Below are 17976 nucleotides of genomic sequence, written 5' to 3'. Positions count from 1 at the left end.
ACATTTTCTTCCAATAATTTCTGTTTCCGATAAAACGAAATGCCGCGAGTGAGATCAGTTTACCACATTCGCTATATAAAATCATTATTCGTGTCCTAATTATCGAATTTTTGTTCGAATCGAAACAATGCCTCAACAAAATAAAATCGATTAGACAATAAACAATTTAATTTAAAAAAAAAAATCGAAAACTTCAAATAAAATGAAAACGTTGCCAAAGACACTGTCAACTTTCCTTAAGAAATATTTGACGCATTCGAACGTCTACGAAAAAAATTTCGAAGCAAAAACATTGCTACAGCAATCACTAAAACTCCTGTAACAACACTCAATATTAAAAGCCAATGACTTTTGATAAATGATGGACAGTGTCGATCTTTTTGCACCATCACTACCGCAAAACCAGTACTTCGATGCTCATAATCATCATGATAGACGAACTGAAATCTACAATCGTCTTCATCATAAAATGTACACAAATGCATGTCATTCTCTTCGTGAACTTCGATTGTATCATATCTGGTTGCATCTAATTTGGTGCAACTCTTAGCGCACAATCCTGATGCAGCTAGTGGTCCTGTGTTGTATGTTTGGCACTGGACGCAATCTTTCAATTCATGACATAGACCTGCACACGTTGGACATTTTTCACAATATCTTCCCGAAAAGCGTCCTTCCTCAGTAACACTACATCGACATGCTCCACATTCGCAGGTTCCATGATCAGAACACACTTTACCATGACGCATGCAAGTCTCCGTTGAATTTCGACAATCACACGCTTCACCAATCCACCCAGGTTGACATTCACATATGCCACAATCACATAAGCCATGATATGCACCCGAGCACAGTAGATGATTATGTCGCGGACAGGAGAAGTTATCACACTCGCAATATTTGCCGTAGATTATTTCATTTTGATCAGCCTGTCTGCTGCATTCACAAATGCCATCGACACACGTTCCACGACCATTGCATTCGATTAACGTTACATTATCAGGACGACAAATGCCGGCTGGATAGTGGTTTCCACTAAAATAAGAGAAAATCGTTTTAGCGGCATAAAATTCACCATTCACTCAGCTTACTTACTTCCATTCACCTGTAATGAGTGGCCGAGTGATTTTCGTTACGAGCATGAGCATTGCACAAATGTTAAACCAACTGATCATTTTATTCTAATAATAAAGGAGGAAACGACGTAATAACGACATCATAGAATATCAAAATTATCGACTTTCGAATAGTTTTGCGCACAAATCAGTTGTTTATCACAGAGATAATAGAGGCCGTCAGCCAATAACGATAATTCAAACAATAACAATAATATCCAAACATAAACGATAATTCCCAACAATAATGACCTGTCAGAAAAAAGAGCAATTGTGAATGAGTCTAGACGTACAGATGTGTACCATTCCCAAACGGCCTTACTTCAAAATTTTGTTGGTGCATTGGTTCAAATGCAAACTAGATTCAAAATTTTGGTGGCGAAAGACATTTTTCGAAATAGATTGAATTTTTTTTTTGTTTTATTATTTCTAATAAGACGAGGGTAGCCCTAGTGTATATCTCGGCAACCACACATCGTGGAGAATCCAAAGTGGTGTCAAAATGAAGGTATTTGAGCCAAATGTGGAATGCCGGAGGGAAAAAGGAATTTTTTGTTGGAAGGTCTAGCGTGCCTGAGAAATCGTTGAACAAATGTTTTTTTGTATTTGGTATTTGACATGACGGACATATGCTTGCCCGAAGTAAAACTGTTGCAAAACTGGAGCAAAAATTCCGAGGGTGGGAGAATCCTCCGCATTTGTGCGGTGACGCTGGCTATCCGTTGTCAAAAGAGCTTATTGTACCATTTAAGGGGCGTCTAACCAAAAAACAGCAAACGGTTAACAAGAGAATGAGTCGCCTCAGAGTTTCTGTCGAGTGGGGCTTCGCGAAAATTATTCAGTTGTTTCCATTTGTTGATTTAAAAAAAAATTAAGAATCAGACATGAGAAAGTTACTGACTTTTATAAGGTCGCAACGATTCTCGCAAATTGCCATACCTGCCTTGTCAAGTCTGCCAATATTTCGAAATGGAACCTTCAACATTGGAGGAATATTTGAATTAAAAGTGATCATCCCTTCAGAAATTTGTAGTCTAAATTTGGGAGGAAAAATATTCGGCTTTTGATAATTTCTCTGAACCAAAATCTTTTTTGAAAAACCAAATTTTCCTTTAAAAGTTACACATTTTTGCTTGGTTTAATGGTTTCACTTTTTTAGAAAAAGATTTTGGTTCAGAGAAATCATCAAAAAAAACGAATATTTTTCCGTCCAAACGAAGGCTACAAATTTGAAAAGCATTCATTGCTCTTAAACTTTTGCTATACTTTGTTAAATGAATGAAAAAATTTACATTCAAGGATACCAATTCCTTTATCAAATTCCTCCGAATGTATTTGAATAGTAAACTGAACGTTGAATTATAACTATCATTTTACAAATTGTTATTGAAGATGCTTAAATGCTTTTCTTTTATTTAAAAGAAACATCCTGTTAGACTGAGAACCCACACGTATATCAGTCCCTCATAAGGCAGTGGTCAAACACCCATGTCAAATTGCCGCATAGCCGAATACAAAATACATTTGTTCAACAACTTGTCAGGCACACCAGACCTTCCAACAGAAATTCCTTTTTCATACCTAGGACCCGAAAATTACGACTTCGTCGCACTTTTTCTCCGTCGGATATGAAAAATATTATTCGTACCACGGACTAAATGTCTTTTTTAGCGTATTCGATTCCAGACTTCGCCTTCGGCTCTGTCTGGAAACCTCTCACACGCTAAAAAGGACTTTTAGTCTTAGTATCATACTATATCCCTCCGGCATTCTTAATTTGGCTCCAATACCTTCATTTTGACACCGATTTGGAATCTCTACGTTGTGTGGTTGCCGAGTAATTACAGTAGCATCAAAAAAGATTTTCAATCTATTTCGAAAAATCTCTTTTGCCACCAAAATTTTGAATCTACTTTGCATTTGAACAAATGCATCACCAAAATTTTGAAGTAAGGCCGTTTGTGAATGGTACACATCTGTACGTCTAGACTCATTCACAATTGCTCTTTTTTCTGGCAGGTCATTATTGTTGGGAATTATCGTTTATGTTTGGATATTATTGTTATTGTTTGAATTATCGTTATTGGCTGACGGCCTATAATGAGGGATGTGACACACCTCAAACTAATGGTGTTATCGTAAAGCTCTTCAATACTGGTTACTTCCGCACTAATTTATTTCACCGGAAACGGACTAAAGCGTTTCTGCTAAAACGTAATTTTTAAGATTACCGCCGACATTTTATATCTACTGGGTCATCTTTTTTGGAACTCAGATCACACCAAACAACAATATTGTTGCATGTAAACTTGATTGGCCATAATAAATGTTTCATCATTTTTGGTGACTTTGACAAATATTTTAAGTCAACCGCTAAGTGAACTGATAAAACCACACAAGAAGCACATTTACATTTACATTTACAAAATCTTCAAGAGTTCAAGTTTACGCACAAAAGTTCAAGGTGGATGTGATTTGGGTGTGAAATTGAGTGGGAAGTGCTATTTTCATAGATTTTCTTTTTGTAAAATCTTTTCAATTTGTCAATATTTTGGAAATGCGCGATGTTTGAGTTTATTGTTTTTCAGATTTCTACTAATATTTGACAAAAAACCTCGAAAAAAAATTCCATAATTTTGATAGTCTATGATGATCTACGAGACCCTAAATAAATATAAATGTTTATTCCTAGCTTCACATTTCACATAAAAAAGAAATTTGAAACGATTGATTCTTGCAGAAACTTTGATCATTAAATCACTTACACAATGAACACACACCAGATTTTGTACAATAAATTTCTTTGATTCCAAAATATGACTGATCTGACCTGACAGATAGATAATAACTTAATGGAGCTGAAAGAGAGCTGAAAATTCGTACATCACCGATCACTGATCGTGCTTAACTATAAAAAGATTTTTATAAATTCGTACTGGGTGTAAGTATACCATATTATACCGCCACACTGAATGGTTGTCATAGCGATGATGCTCCAAAACAGCTATGGTTAGCGTAGAAGATTTGAATGCACTTAAAAATACACGAATGAAAAATTGTATACTTTCTTTCCAGATACCGATGATGTGACAATTAAAAAACAATTTAAAAAAAAAACATAACAAATAAAATAATCATTCATTTCCATCATTTCCAGTGTGTCAATGGCGTATTGGGTCAAGTTCCCTTGAACAATCAATACGATTTGCTCGTGCCATAATGAAGATAACATTTATACTATCACCAGGTAACAACAAAGTAACGGTAATAGTTGGCTGAAAATATGATTTGGAAACATGATATCAGTATATTTGTTATTTGCGTTGTATTGCTAGCACAATGTATGGAAATGTGAGGTTAATTTTCGTATCGCTGCGGTTTTGTTTATGTTGCCGATATTTCGGTTTATTTCAAGACCAACATTTTAGAGCTTTATTCAAAAATAAAGAAAACAAAACAAGATTCTTTCAAAACATAGTCTTATCGACAGAACAGGCGCAGCACGCGTCACCATCAGCGATATCAGTTATTTTGTAAGTATACACAAGGACATGCGTCACTTTCACCCTAAGGGTTTTTTGACTGTTTTGGCCCCATGAATTATGATTCCCTTTAAATTACGATTGTGTCGGATCTATGATTACATCGGAACTAAGATTCATTCGGAATTACGACTTCTAAGGAGTTACTAAAATAAATTAAATACAGGAGGTAAAACACAAGATGCGCGGACTAGCACAATAGTTTGATGCTAATGACACCTTTAAAGAAAGGAAGAGATGGCGTTTATAGCGTTTATACCTTGGTAAAACATTGCTATCAGTGTAGTTGGGAGAATTAGTGTGGTTATGGGCAAGGTAAATATAGTGAGGAGGTAATGCCATATATAACCGAATCAGATGTGCGGTGGCACGAAAGTTCAATACAAACGCCATCACTTCGTTGAAAGCAAAAAATGGAATAGAAAGTCGGGCCATCTGTTGTGAGATAGCGAAAATATTTTTGTGAAATATAAGTAAATCGTAGTCAACCATTTTAAAAAAAGATGTCATTGGCATCGAAGTTGTGTGCTAGGCCGCGCGTCTGAATGGCATTACCTCCGCCCATATATTTACCTTGGTTATGGGGTTCATCGTGGTTAGGAATGCCAGTGTAGTTTTAGTGTAAATGTGGTTAGGAATGTCAGTGTGGTTGGAAGTGCCAGTGTGACTAGGAGTGTCAGTGTGATTAGAAGTGAAAGTGTTAGGAGTACCAGTGTGCTAAAAATATTGTGGTTGGGAGTGTCAGAATGGTTAAGAGTGTTAGTGATGTTTTGAGCCTAAGCTTTGTCTCAGTAGTGTCAATGTCAGTGTTGTTGGGAGTGTCGGTGTGCTAGGAGTGTTATTAGAGTTTAATGTGTCATTGTGGTTATTATAAAGTTTGTAAGTGCCCGAGAATCACATTTCGGTTAAAATCTTCAATTAATAAAATGTTGTCGGTTAAAATCGAAAACTCGACAACTTTGTCTTGGAACACTTTTCTCGCCTATTTACCGAGATATTTAAAAGGTGTCAGCAGTGCCGGACTGGCCCTATGGGCGTTCGGGCGATTCCAGAAGGGCCTTTTGATTTTTGTATGAAGAAATGGCAACGAATGGTCTTTTGAAAAATTTCTTCATACAACGCCCGAAGGGCTTTTTTGAGCCAGTCCGGCACTGGGTGTCAGGGTTTACCCTACATAGTACGCAAATTAAATAAGAAACGATGACGTTGGTCTACTTACAAAAAGTGGAGCGACGCGCAAACTCCAATTTGTTTATTTATACACGACCATCTGTTTTTTGATGTTCAGTGTTTTTGAATACTTGAGTCAACTGCACAATTTATCTTCAAAGTTCAAGTATAAAAGACGTGCGCTTACCTATCTGAGTGTTTGTTTTGCTGAACCCATGGTAAGAACTTGTGCTATTTTCATAGTGAGCAAATAGCCTCCTTACTATACTGTGACACTATTTCCACCTTGTGAATAGTACACATTTCCCTTCCGAAAACCTAAAATTCACCCCGCAAACGCGCTATAAAATTTTAAACAAACGCTGCCGTAATTCGTAAATCGATTGGTTTACAATTTAGAGTGTGAGACAATTTCTAAAAAATAACGAGTTTGCGACCAGAGCGAAGCGAGTGCCACAGTTCACACGAGTTTAAGTTTCATTGAAGACATACGCCACTGTTTAACCTGGGCATTTGATAGCCACTAACACTTTAATGTGAGCACAAAACCAGACCTGTACCAGAAAATGAATTTTTCTGTGTTTGCAGAACTTTTCGAAGATTCTCAGTGAAACTCAACAGTAATGGAGGAACTGGAAGAAATATCAATCAATAAATTGAAGTTTAAACTACCGTTCTTTTCGAGATCTGTCGACACGATATTACCACTTCATGTGAAGACAACAAAATTTCTAAATTAAAAGATGTATTCAACGCGTCAGCAACGACACCTATTCACTGTCGAAGTAGAGAACGATCGAAAATTACCTAGTATTGAGCTACTGTTTAGTGTAATCTAACGCCGAAGGCAAGTTAGTTGAACGCAAGATTTATGATATTACCGTTCTACAAATTTTTCAACAATAATTTTACCAAAACGATCTGCGTCACATGTAGCAAATAAAGGTTCTTAGAAGTTACTGCAATGCGACGCAGATTTTTTCGGTAAAATGTTTGTTGAAACGTTTTACAGTTTTACATTTGTTTTGTACTACCGCAGAATGCGTCAACAACAGCTATATCAGGATGTTTAGGGAGTTGAACGAAATCGGAACTGCGTCATTTATACCTCTGAAGAGGTTTTTGTGGGATGTAATTGATAAGCAAATACGGTACGTGATATCAGTCGAATAAGTTTAGATCAACGGATTCAACTGTGATAGGTTTGTTCCAAGTAACTGTATACACGAACTTTGACAACCCGAACCACGACAATTTCATCCACAGCAACGTCGCTTACTTGATATTTCATTTCATACAAAGCGAGCAACGTCGCCTACGCGATTTACACAGAAATATTATTGAGGTTATGGTTCTGTGGATGAAATTTGACAATTCATATGGCCTTGGAACAAGCCTATTGGTTTTGTTGATTCCAGCTACGCACCACTGATAATGTGCACGAAAGGTGAACGAAATATTTGGTGAATTGGAAATGAAGTTTGAACAATTCCGATAAAGCTAAATTCTATGAAACTGAACAGGATGAAATTATTAATGAGAGATTATTAAGACCGTTCTAGTAGTCCTTCTTCTAAGTATGTTTTTGTGGCGATTAAAATTACATTTGATTGAGCAGTTCAGACAGTCAAGGGATCTGACCCACCCAAAACGTGGGACCTAGTTCTTCGTGATTTGTTCTTCGTGACACTCGTGTTGTCACGAATAACCAAATCATGCAATTGCAAAAAGTATATAAAGATGTAGAGCTGCAATCAGCTTTTTATTATTTCAAATAGTTTCTCGGGCACGCTGAATCAAACAGTTAAGTTTCCAACATCAGTTAGGTTAACACAAAACTTCTTGAATTTTTCTTAAATGTTCTTAGAAACTGCTTCACAAATTTAAAGAAACAATATTTTAACAATAACGTCTGTACAATGATTAAATAATTTCGGTGTGCCGATCTAGCAACAGCTGGTTTTGCTGGTAAACATTGTAACGATTGTTTACTTTGTATTTTCTTGCTGTTCTCGTTATATGCGTGTGTTTGTGACGAGTAACAAACAGTAAATGCAGATCGTACTAACAATGAAATAGACACCAGCTGGTACAAAAACAGCTGTTGCTAGATCGGCACACCGAAACAATGTAATCATTGTGCATAAAGTTTCGATTTAAAAATTGCAGATGATGTGGCGAAACGACAAATTTTCTTCGTTACTAATAACTTTGGTGGTGTTGACTGTGTTCGCTGCGGTCGTCGTTATATCGCCTTCGGAGGCAGCCGGATGTTGGAAGGGATTTTGCTGGACATGGTGTGAAAGCAAAGCTTCTGGGAAATGGTGTTACTCAACCAGAGGAAAGAAGGGCGATGGAGGGTGGATAGGCTGCGGTTCGCTTTTCGATGATTGTCAAGAATATTATCAATGTGGTGGTAAATGTCATGATAAAAATGATACATAAAATGGACAATAATTTTGAAATATTTTGTCAATAAAGTCTAAATCGTTCAATCGAATTTAAAATTTAATTGGTTTCCCCCGATACCCGGGAACGACTGGATATACTATAGTGTTAAATGCAACAAGGTAAATGATATAAAAAGCTGGTAAATAGGATCATGCCCGCACGTTAGTAAGTGGGCGTGACGCAAGTCAACTACCCAAAAGTTGAAAAAAAAAATTTGGGGACGGTGGAGCATAACTTTTTGACTTCTCACCCCAAACTTGGATATCTGGAATCTAGTAATCCATACGAGTTCAACGTTACTGCAGCTTCAAAATTGGCCGAGATATTGAATATTGATGTTTGTGTGAAAATAAGCTTAATTTCGAATTTTCAGATAATACAAATTGCCTACGTTAGTTAGTTAGTTTGCTTAGTTCGTATGGAAAAGTGGATTCAGCAACTCCTAAACGTTTCTATGGATTTTCCTGAAATTTTGGTTGTAGGCTAATAATGGCCCAAAAATAAGAATGGAATTTTCAAAAGTTCTCCAAAGTCTTCATACAAATGACAAATGCCAATTTGTATGTGTGTGTGTGTGTTGTATATTTTGTTTTGTGTATTGTGTTTTGTTTTGAGATGTATTGGTTCCTAAATTTTGGGATGACAGATGATTCCTCTGGCACTTCCTAACTTCCATCGGATTTTTTGATGGATTTGGGTTATATTTGACATGAGTGAGATGTTCCAAAGTTGGTTCCTAAATTTTGGGATGATTCCTCTGCTGGCACTAGCTAACTTCCATCGGATTTTTTGATGGATTTGGGTTATATTCGACATGAGTGAGATGTTCCAAGGTTGATTCCTAAAATTTGGGATGATTCCTCTGCTGGCACTAGCTAACTTCCATCGGATTTTTGATGGATTTGGGTTATTTTCGACATGAGTGGGATGTTCCAAGGTTGTTTCCTAAATTTTGGGATGACAGATGATTCCTCTGGCACTACGTAACTTCCATCGGATTTTTCGATGGATTTGGGTTATTTTCGACATAAGTGAGGTGTTCCATGATTTCTCTAGAATTTTGTAACTTTAACAAGGTTTTTTGATGTCAAGTCAAAAAAAACCCTTAAAGGGTAAATGTGACGCAAGTCCCTTATCTTACTTACAAAATAACTGGTATCGCTGAGGGAGACGCATTCTGCGCCTCAGCGCAAAAGTTTTATCAACACAAGATGAACACAAAAAATTTTAGAAACAAAATTTTACAAACAAAAATTGCGTCACAAGTGGCAGATGTTGAGGAAACTACGGTTAGGATTCGGTTAGAAAATATCGGATTCGACCGTATGTACCGTACCACTAAGCGCGTGTATATGCTCGAAAACATTCATTTCGAAAATGATGACATGCATAATTTTCGGTGCAGAGTTTTTTAATCGCCTGTTGTCATGTTACTCCTTCTGGTTAATTTCGGTATATTTGCAGGCGTTGATGCAAAGCTTTTTCCACACATGTCAAGAAAAGGGTAAAATACGTCGTGTCGTAGTACATTACATCGCCAATTTATTAGATGACACAGCAATCAATGAGATTCACATGAAAGGTTCGTTGAACAAAGTAACGATTATTCGCAAAAAAACAGTTTTTCTGGGTCATTAACCGAAGTACAAACTTTATGAACTGTCAATACATCATCCGCAGAAACGAGTACAGAGAGCGCAAAGAGTACAGAGATGATTTTCTGATCGAAATTTATTGATTTCATTCTTCAATTTTAGTTACTCTACAAAATACGCCATTCTTCGGTAGTAACGTCACAAACGTTTCCTCCGTCTCAATGGGATCCTTTTCGGTTGACGGTCCCGGTTCGAATCTGTACTGCAGGATTAAGTTTGCCAAAACTAACTGAACTTCCATATAAGCGAACCGCATGCCAATACAATTTCTCGGTCTTAGTGGGACAAAATTATAAGAAAATTGGTCATCATGAGATCGAAGGGACTTGAAGACGCAACAGCACTTACCCGCCACCAAACGGTAAAAAGGCCAACTTTTCATCGAGTTCCCGCTCAAATCGCTCCGGTCGAAATTTTTCCGGTTCGGGCCAAAATGTTGGATCCTTGTGAATGGACGACACCCCGATGAATATACTGGTTCCCTTCGGTATTCGAATGTCCTCATATCTGTAATCCTCATTCGCCACTCTTGTTGTGAACGGAGCTACAGGCGGGAACATTCTAAGCGTTTCGTTGATAATCTGATTTAGTAGTGGAACTGTGGAAAGGTCAGCGGATTTAATGGTTTTTTTGTCCGGGGCAACTGCTTTCCGAAGTTCAGTTCTTAATCTGTCTTGGACACTTTGATGATTCACCAAATTGTGCAGACAAAACTGAAGGGTCAGAGATGTTGTTTCGTATGAAGCCAACAGGAACAGCATTGCATTCGATAGGATCTCTTCTTCGGATAGGCTTTCACTGTGCGTCTGTTTGCCCAATAAATTTTGGTTCGCTTTAACATCGTCGGCTGAGGCTGACATTTCCAAGTTTGCGTCGGTGGTTGTCTGAATTCGCTTAGCATTCATTAGCAATTGCAGAAAATCATTAGACTCCGACTTGGCAGCCCGTCGAGTTTGAACGATTTTCCTCGCAACGTCATAAGTTACACCGTCAGCCGACCATAACATGAACATTCGAAGTCGTTCCCAACAAACCCTTAGCGGATAAACAATGAATGTCAGCGATGGAAATAGCATCATCGTCATTGCTAGCATTGATTTTTCCAAGCGTGGACCAGACGATGCTGCGAAGCTTTCCGCTTCGGTTGACAGCTGTTTCAGCGACATATTGAGTCCGAAAATACATTTGGATGCACTGGAAAACGTCATATCCGATATCAGTGGCTTCAGATTAAACTCACGTCCACTGCCGGCCTTATCATCCAGTTCATCGAACAAATTACGAATGGATATCATCATCAACGGCTCCATGGCATTTAATTTGTGCGGCGAAAACGATGGCGATATGGTGGCACGCAAATTCTTCCAAACATTATCGCGAGCCCACAGCATCATTTTCTGTAACGTTGGTGTGGGATGAATGCCGCCCGGTATCCATTCACTTCGGTTGCTGAATATTTGAAAATCTTTGACCAACACTCGACGAATCAATTCCAGATCGGTGACCAACAGCTGCGGTCGTCCACCGATGTAAAAACCGACAATCGGTCCGTACTTCTTGGTCCATTTGGGGAATAGGCTGTTAAATCCTTCGCTGACAATTTCAATTAAATGACCGAAAATAAAGTTCGGTCTCGGACCGGGAATGCCCAATCTTTTCATGGTGGACATTTGCTGTTGTCGCATGTAGATTAGGTAAAACAGCGAAATTACAACCAACGCTAAGATCAACATGTTCTCCGCAAAATATCTTCACAGTCTTTTCTAGTTATCTCACAAAACTCACTGTTAGCTGCAACAGCCGATTCAGTTTAATTGAATGACAACAACGCAACAATTTACTACGTACTGGTAAGAGAAGCACAAAGCTGATATTTCCGAACCAAAACTTAATATTTATGAGCGAGTTGTGTAGTCAGATAACGCCCTTGATTAGATAGCGCAGACAATAATTAAATAATAAATTTTGCATTTAACTGAGCATACACACAGCGACGTATGCGAAAACATTCTCCGCAGCACCACCAAATGCCAAATTTTTCTGTTATGGGAGCCGCTAGTATCATTCCTCAATGTTCGGAAAGAACAGGTTAAGACACCTTTGAGTTGATCACGAACAAAGTATGTAAACAGTGAAGGTAATGCAAACCCTCAGCGGATCAGAGGAAATTAGTGATACCACCTTTCAGCTGAATTCATTTTCGGAATGTTGCCATCGTCATGCTTTCGTGTGACTGATGTTGTTGGACCTGCTAAGTTTGTATGGAATCGAATTCACCTCACCACAAGCTGCAAACGATCTCAATATGTGCGCAACGTGACAAAAATGTTCCGAAGGGGAAATTGATTAGGACGAAGAACATGCGGGAGCTGTCAATACACTTACACAAAAGAATTTCTCCTTCATTTGACGTTTCCCGCAAGTTCAAACTTGATCAAATTGCGAGAAGTGTCCAATTAATGGAGAAATTCTTTTGTGTAATGACAGCTCGCGCAAGTTCTTTGTTTTCTTCGAATCATTTCCCTGTCATAGCCGTCTATAAGTGAATTTTGTTTTGTCACGTTGCACACATATTGAGATCGTTTGCAGCTCGTAGTGAGGGGAATTCGATTCAATTGTTTATGCCAAGAAGGCTGTAAACTTTGGGGAGGCCACGCAGATACTGATATGCGGGTGTCAAACCACAGTTTAAAATGGCGGATTTCAAAGTTCACCAACTCTGATGATTCTCGTCATTGTGATGATTTGATGAAGCTTTTTTAATGTTAAAACATCAGAAGCGGTGCGTTTCCGCGTTCCCAAAGATTACAGCCTTGGTTTATGCAATTTGCTTTGAAAACTGTTCTATAGACACGTGATGTTGCATTTCTAGCGATTTCTAGGTTTGGAGAAGGTGAATATGTGGAGGTAATGCCATAAATAACCGAATCAGATGTGCGGTGGTAAGAAAATTCAAAACCCATCTACTCCCTTCGTTAAAAACAAAAAATGGAGTAGAAACTCGGGCCATCTGGTGTAAGATAGTAAAAATATTTTGTGAAACACAAGTAAGTCATAGTCAACCATTTTTAAAAAAGATGTCATTGGCATCGAAGTTGTGTGCTACACCGCGCGCCCAAATGGTATTTCCTCTACACACTACATTTACCTTGGGTTTGGACACGCAAACTTTACACTTGTCAAAATAACAGTTAAAATAACCACAAAATTGATCCTTCATGTAATGAACTACTTTCGCATCATCCAATGTAATCTGCTATTGTTTAAAAAAAAAAGTTGAAATCACAAACATTCAAAAATACAGTGCCGCACTGGCTCAAAAAAGCCCTTCGGGCGTTGTATGGAGAAATTTTTCAAAAAGCCATTCGTCGTCATTTATCCATACAAAAATCAAAAGGCCCTTCGGGAATCGCCCGAACGCCCATAGGGCCAGCCCGGCACTGCAAAAATACTATTCAGTAGAACTCTAGAAATGTAATGTAAGCACATTCATTTGATAACTCTATCTGAATGTGATAGCGGAGTTCAGACATTTCGCATTTTTTACGACCATAAAAGCAAGTGAGGCTAGACTGTGGGACGATAGTCGATTTCATTGTCAGTCACCAAGTCTCGGTTATAAATTGTGATTTTTGTTAACAAATTCAGACTAAATTTAAGAATCAAATGAAGTTAACTGTGTTGCTTGCGCTCTGTGTTTGTCTTATGCAAGTGAGAACTATTCAACACTTTTGAAAATGATTTCATCAAGCGAGTCATACCAAATTTTACTAAAGTCATCAATATGTGTTCAAATAGATATGCTCTGGACGGACAGAAATCGATTTCAATCAAATTAGACGAGCGGCAGTCAAGCAACAGATCCGTGAAGATCTTAACGGTGCCAGTGAGCAATTTCTGGACGATTATGTGTTCATGGGTGAAAAATATTTCCGCGATCAGTTTGTTATGGAAATGGTATTCGACGGTTTCGTAAGTGAAATTCAGACAAAATTATGCTTTTTGTTCGTTCTATCATATCCCAACAAAAATCTCTTCGAGAAAAGTGTGACGCAGTCTTTGAAGTACAATTTCTAAAATGAATGATATCGCTAGAGTTGACGCTTTCAGCTTCGTTACGCAAAAATTAAATTTTACACCCAATTTTAGTTCAAACAAGCTGACTTAGGTTTTCTCATCATCTGCCAAATAATGTTTACCAACAAAAAAAATTGACTGAAAACAACCAAAATTTTACCAAAAAAATCAGAACATTTGCCACTTTGCGACGCAGATTTTTTTGGTAAAATTTTGTTTGTTTTCAGTCAAATTTTTTTTTGGTAAAAATTATTTGGCAGATGATGAGATAACCTAAGCTTGTTTGAACTAAAATTGGGTGTAAAATTTAATTTTTGCATACCGAAGCTGAAAGCGTCAACTCTAGCCATGTCATTCATTCATTTTAGAAATTGTACTTCAAAGACTGCGTCACACTTTTCTCGAAGAGATTTTTGTTGGGATATCAGTCGTTTTAGAAGTTTTAGAACACTGCTTTTTATATTTATAACAGTTTATAACAGAAATTCAGAAATTTGGAAAAATTTGAAAATTTGACGAAATTCGAAAATTTGACGAAATTCGAAAATTTGACAAAAATCGAAAATTTAACGAAATTCGAAAATTTAACGAAATTCGAAAATTTGACGAAATTTAATGAAAATCGAAAATTTGACGAAATTCGAAAATTTGACGAAAATCGAAAATTTGTCGAAAATCGAAAATTTGACAAAAATCGAAAATTTGACGAAATTTAATGAAAATCGAAAATTTGACGAAAATCGAAAATTTGTCGAAAATCGAAAATTTGACAAAAATCGAAAATTTGACGAAATTTAATGAAAATCGAAAATTTGACGAAAATCGAAAATTTGACGAAATTCGAAAATTTGACGAAATTCGAAAATTTAACGAAATTCGAAAATTTGACGAAAATCGAAAATTTGACGAAAATAGAAAATTTGACGAAAATAGAAAATTTGACGAAATTCGAAAATTTAACGAAATTTGAAAATTTGACGAAGAAAGTAATTCTCTATCTGCCAGCATTCAAGAAATATCTCCAAAATCCCAATTTACCCATTTCCAACTTTCGACATTTTTCACAAATGCCCTTCTTTTCTACTCGTAAAACTCTGAGACTTTGCCGAAGAAAGTAACTCTCTATCTGCCACCATTCAAGAAATACCTCTAAAAACATGATTGACCCACCCATTTCCAACTTTCGACATTTTTCACATATGCCCCTCTGTTCTACTCGTAAAACTCTGAGACTTTGCCGAAGAAAGTAATTCTCTATCTCTCATAACCCAAAAAAATATTTGTCCTGTCATCCTACGCTTGAGTAGCTCAAAATTTGGTCACTCTAATCACTCTAGCTCAAACGAATCTGCCCCGATTTTTTTAATTATTTTTTTGTTCGAATCGTGTTACGAATACCTTTCATTTGATGGGTCGCACGCCTCTGTAGGTTTCAATACAGCTAAGCTACATCCGAAACGTGTTCCCGACCCTCGAAAACCACACTCAGAAACCACTTCGAGGCCAATAAAACAAAATTCTGGTTTTTCCTGGGGTAATGGCGTATCACATTTTCATTTTTTTGCCCACCCTGAGGTTCCTGCAAAATTTCATGGAGATTGGCTGACTAGTTTCCGAAATCGTCCGTCGATAGATAGATAGAAACATACAGAGTAAGTTGAAAGATTTTGATTGTTTGGGAAAAGTCAATTTGGTGTATTTTGTATGAAAAGTGACCAATTTCAAAACGATGTATCTCCGGCAATTTTAAACCTACATAGTCGAGTGATAGCTCGTTTTGCTCGTATTTGAAGCGAGAATATGATAGAATAGGATTTGTGGTGATACAGGCCGAAGGAAAGAAACTTAAATTCTCGCTTATATATAGTTGCCGCGTCTCAAAAAATTTTCTTCGTTCTTTTTTTGGAAGTTAGACTGCGTCAAGTCCTCCGCTAACGCTCCGGACCTGATGAGTAGGCAATTTTTCGGTTTCACATTAATTCAGATGAAAAATGACTGAAAAATAGCATACGGTCCACTGGCTGAAAAATGGTGACTTTGGTGAAATATAATTACCAAAAGCACAATATTTGGATACCACAAAAAAATGTATTGGTAACTGTGGACGGTAATTCCACAGAGTGGACCGTATGCTATTTTTCAGTTATTTTTCAACCATTTTTCACAAACTGCAAAACTCGACTTTAGTGACAACTTTTTTCTTCAATTCCAATGAATCAGTTAGATAAATTGTTCCGATTCGCTCGGGAGCGAAAAACTTCGAAAATCGATGTAAACACCGTGCAAAACCGCCATGCATCTATGCCGGAACTGGGCGCCGAGCAACGAATAAGTGCGTTGGAGAATATGAAAATATTGAAGGCATATCTGTCGAACGGATTGCCACCCGAACTAATGAACGGCATGCTGAACTTATACTATGTTTGGGTATATCGCGATGCAACGACGGAACAAATCGAAAGCGCTTTGGTAAAATGTTCAAAATGTATATGTCACACCGAAGGGGAAACTATGCGAGCCAATGTTGTCCCACCTACTTCCATTGCTGACTACTGGGGTCTATTAATTTCCATTGACGGCTATTGGCATAAATAGCAAATCCCACCCGTTCCTGCGTAGCTCTCTCCTCGAAACAGTCACCAAAAGCCGCCAATAATTACCAATTACCATAATTACCACAGAAAATGTTACACCAATATGTAAGTTACTTTTAGCATGTACAATTACCTTCTATTGCTCTTGGTAAGTGTTGGTGTCTATTGACGTCATTGGTGCATACTGATGTCATTGGTGACTATTGGCGTCATTGCTGTCTATTGGTGTCTATTGATACCAATAGCAAACACCACCTGTCGCAGTATTTGCTGGCGTAGTTTCCCCGTCGTGTGACAACTGAAATTGAACTGTAAACCGCATGTTACTCTGCATGTTTTAGAACTATTTGTACGGAACGGAGCCCATTGAGTTGAAAACTGTTTTCATTGATTCAATTCAACTAAGTATGTGCTATATCATCGACTCTATCGGAACAATGTCAAATATTGTTGATTTTAGATGCAACTTTAACCGAATGTCCCGATGGGCATCAAATGTACACAGAGGTAATGAAAGGATTGAAAGATATGGTTGATGTGAAGCCAAAAGTAGCCCAGGATGTGACCGCCATCTACGATAAATTCCCATGCAATGACATCGCTCATCACCTCATCGGTCTTGCGGTAAGGCAGTTTTAGCTTCTATTTTAGTAAATTTCGCAAAACGTTGCCAGATGCTTAGTTTTTGAAATTAATATTTTTTTGGTTCTTCAAGCTTTTGCCTATGGAATACGGAGCCGATGTGGCCAAAATCAATGGGTGCATGATCATTGAGATGGGTGGCTTCATCGGATATGATTATCGGAAATTCCGGTTGGCCGAATATATTTTATCAACTAAGTTGCCAGTTGGAACTTTTCGTGGCATAATTGATTTTGTAAAAGTATGCAACACAGCTGCTGGGCCAATCGAAGACATTGAAAAGACACTGGTAAGCTGAAGAAAGAATTTTTTAAATTTAGCTTTAAAATATTTGGTGTTTTTTCCACACATAAACAGGAATATTACTACGACGTTGTCCCGAAAGCGAAATGCTAAATAGGCATGGGTGATAATGATTATCGATAATTTGTGTGACAATTTGTGTAAATCTTTGAATACAAACAAAAGGGAAAGCTGAATAAAATTAACATTATCAAAAAGGTGACTCGAAAGGTTCACTGTAATTGAAATCGCCCAAAACCACTTACAGTGGAGGTGTGACGCAAGTCCTGTTATCCACTTACAAAAGAACTGATATCGGTGAAGTTGACGCTTACAGAGTCGACACACAAAAGGATATGCGTCACAAATGGCAGCTGATAAGGATAGTACGCGGAAGTTTAAACAACAAAAATTTTCGGAAGAAAATTATAACAAAAAAATTGCGTCA

The 17976-nt window shown here is 37.5% G+C and overlaps 3 protein-coding genes across 3 annotated transcripts; 1 reads left to right on the top strand and 2 right to left on the bottom strand.

Annotated features, from left to right (window-relative positions):
- Positions 1 to 214: 214 nt before the first annotated feature.
- On the bottom strand, positions 215 to 3949 carry LOC119083796 (integrin beta-PS-like). The gene is made up of 3 exons (XM_037193604.1): positions 3881 to 3949; positions 1096 to 1181; positions 215 to 1035 (listed from the first exon to the last, which is right to left on the bottom strand). The coding sequence occupies exons 2-3, from the start codon at positions 1173 to 1175 to the stop codon at positions 237 to 239; spliced, it is 879 nt and encodes a 292-aa protein (XP_037049499.1). The 5' UTR covers positions 1176 to 1181; positions 3881 to 3949; the 3' UTR covers positions 215 to 236.
- A 6043-nt stretch (positions 3950 to 9992) lies between these two features.
- On the bottom strand, positions 9993 to 11770 carry LOC119083786 (cytochrome P450 3A24-like). Its single transcript, XM_037193588.1, has 2 exons — positions 10282 to 11770; positions 9993 to 10208 (listed from the first exon to the last, which is right to left on the bottom strand). The coding sequence occupies exons 1-2, from the start codon at positions 11664 to 11666 to the stop codon at positions 10019 to 10021; spliced, it is 1575 nt and encodes a 524-aa protein (XP_037049483.1). The 5' UTR covers positions 11667 to 11770; the 3' UTR covers positions 9993 to 10018.
- A 1700-nt stretch (positions 11771 to 13470) lies between these two features.
- Positions 13471 to 17751, top strand: LOC119083795. Its single transcript, XM_037193603.1, has 7 exons — positions 13471 to 13644; positions 13732 to 13905; positions 16231 to 16479; positions 16946 to 17009; positions 17065 to 17228; positions 17320 to 17535; positions 17604 to 17751. Exons 1-7 carry the CDS (start codon positions 13600 to 13602, stop codon positions 17640 to 17642), a joined length of 951 nt encoding a protein of 316 aa, XP_037049498.1. The 5' UTR covers positions 13471 to 13599; the 3' UTR covers positions 17643 to 17751.
- The last annotated feature ends 225 nt before the right edge of the window (positions 17752 to 17976 follow it).

This window comes from Bradysia coprophila, unplaced genomic scaffold, assembly GCF_014529535.1.
Source record: "Bradysia coprophila strain Holo2 unplaced genomic scaffold, BU_Bcop_v1 contig_70, whole genome shotgun sequence".
NCBI classification, from domain to species: Eukaryota; Metazoa; Arthropoda; class Insecta; order Diptera; family Sciaridae; genus Bradysia; species Bradysia coprophila.
Note: the sequence above shows the minus strand (reverse complement) of the source record. Positions and strands in the feature narration are given on the sequence as shown.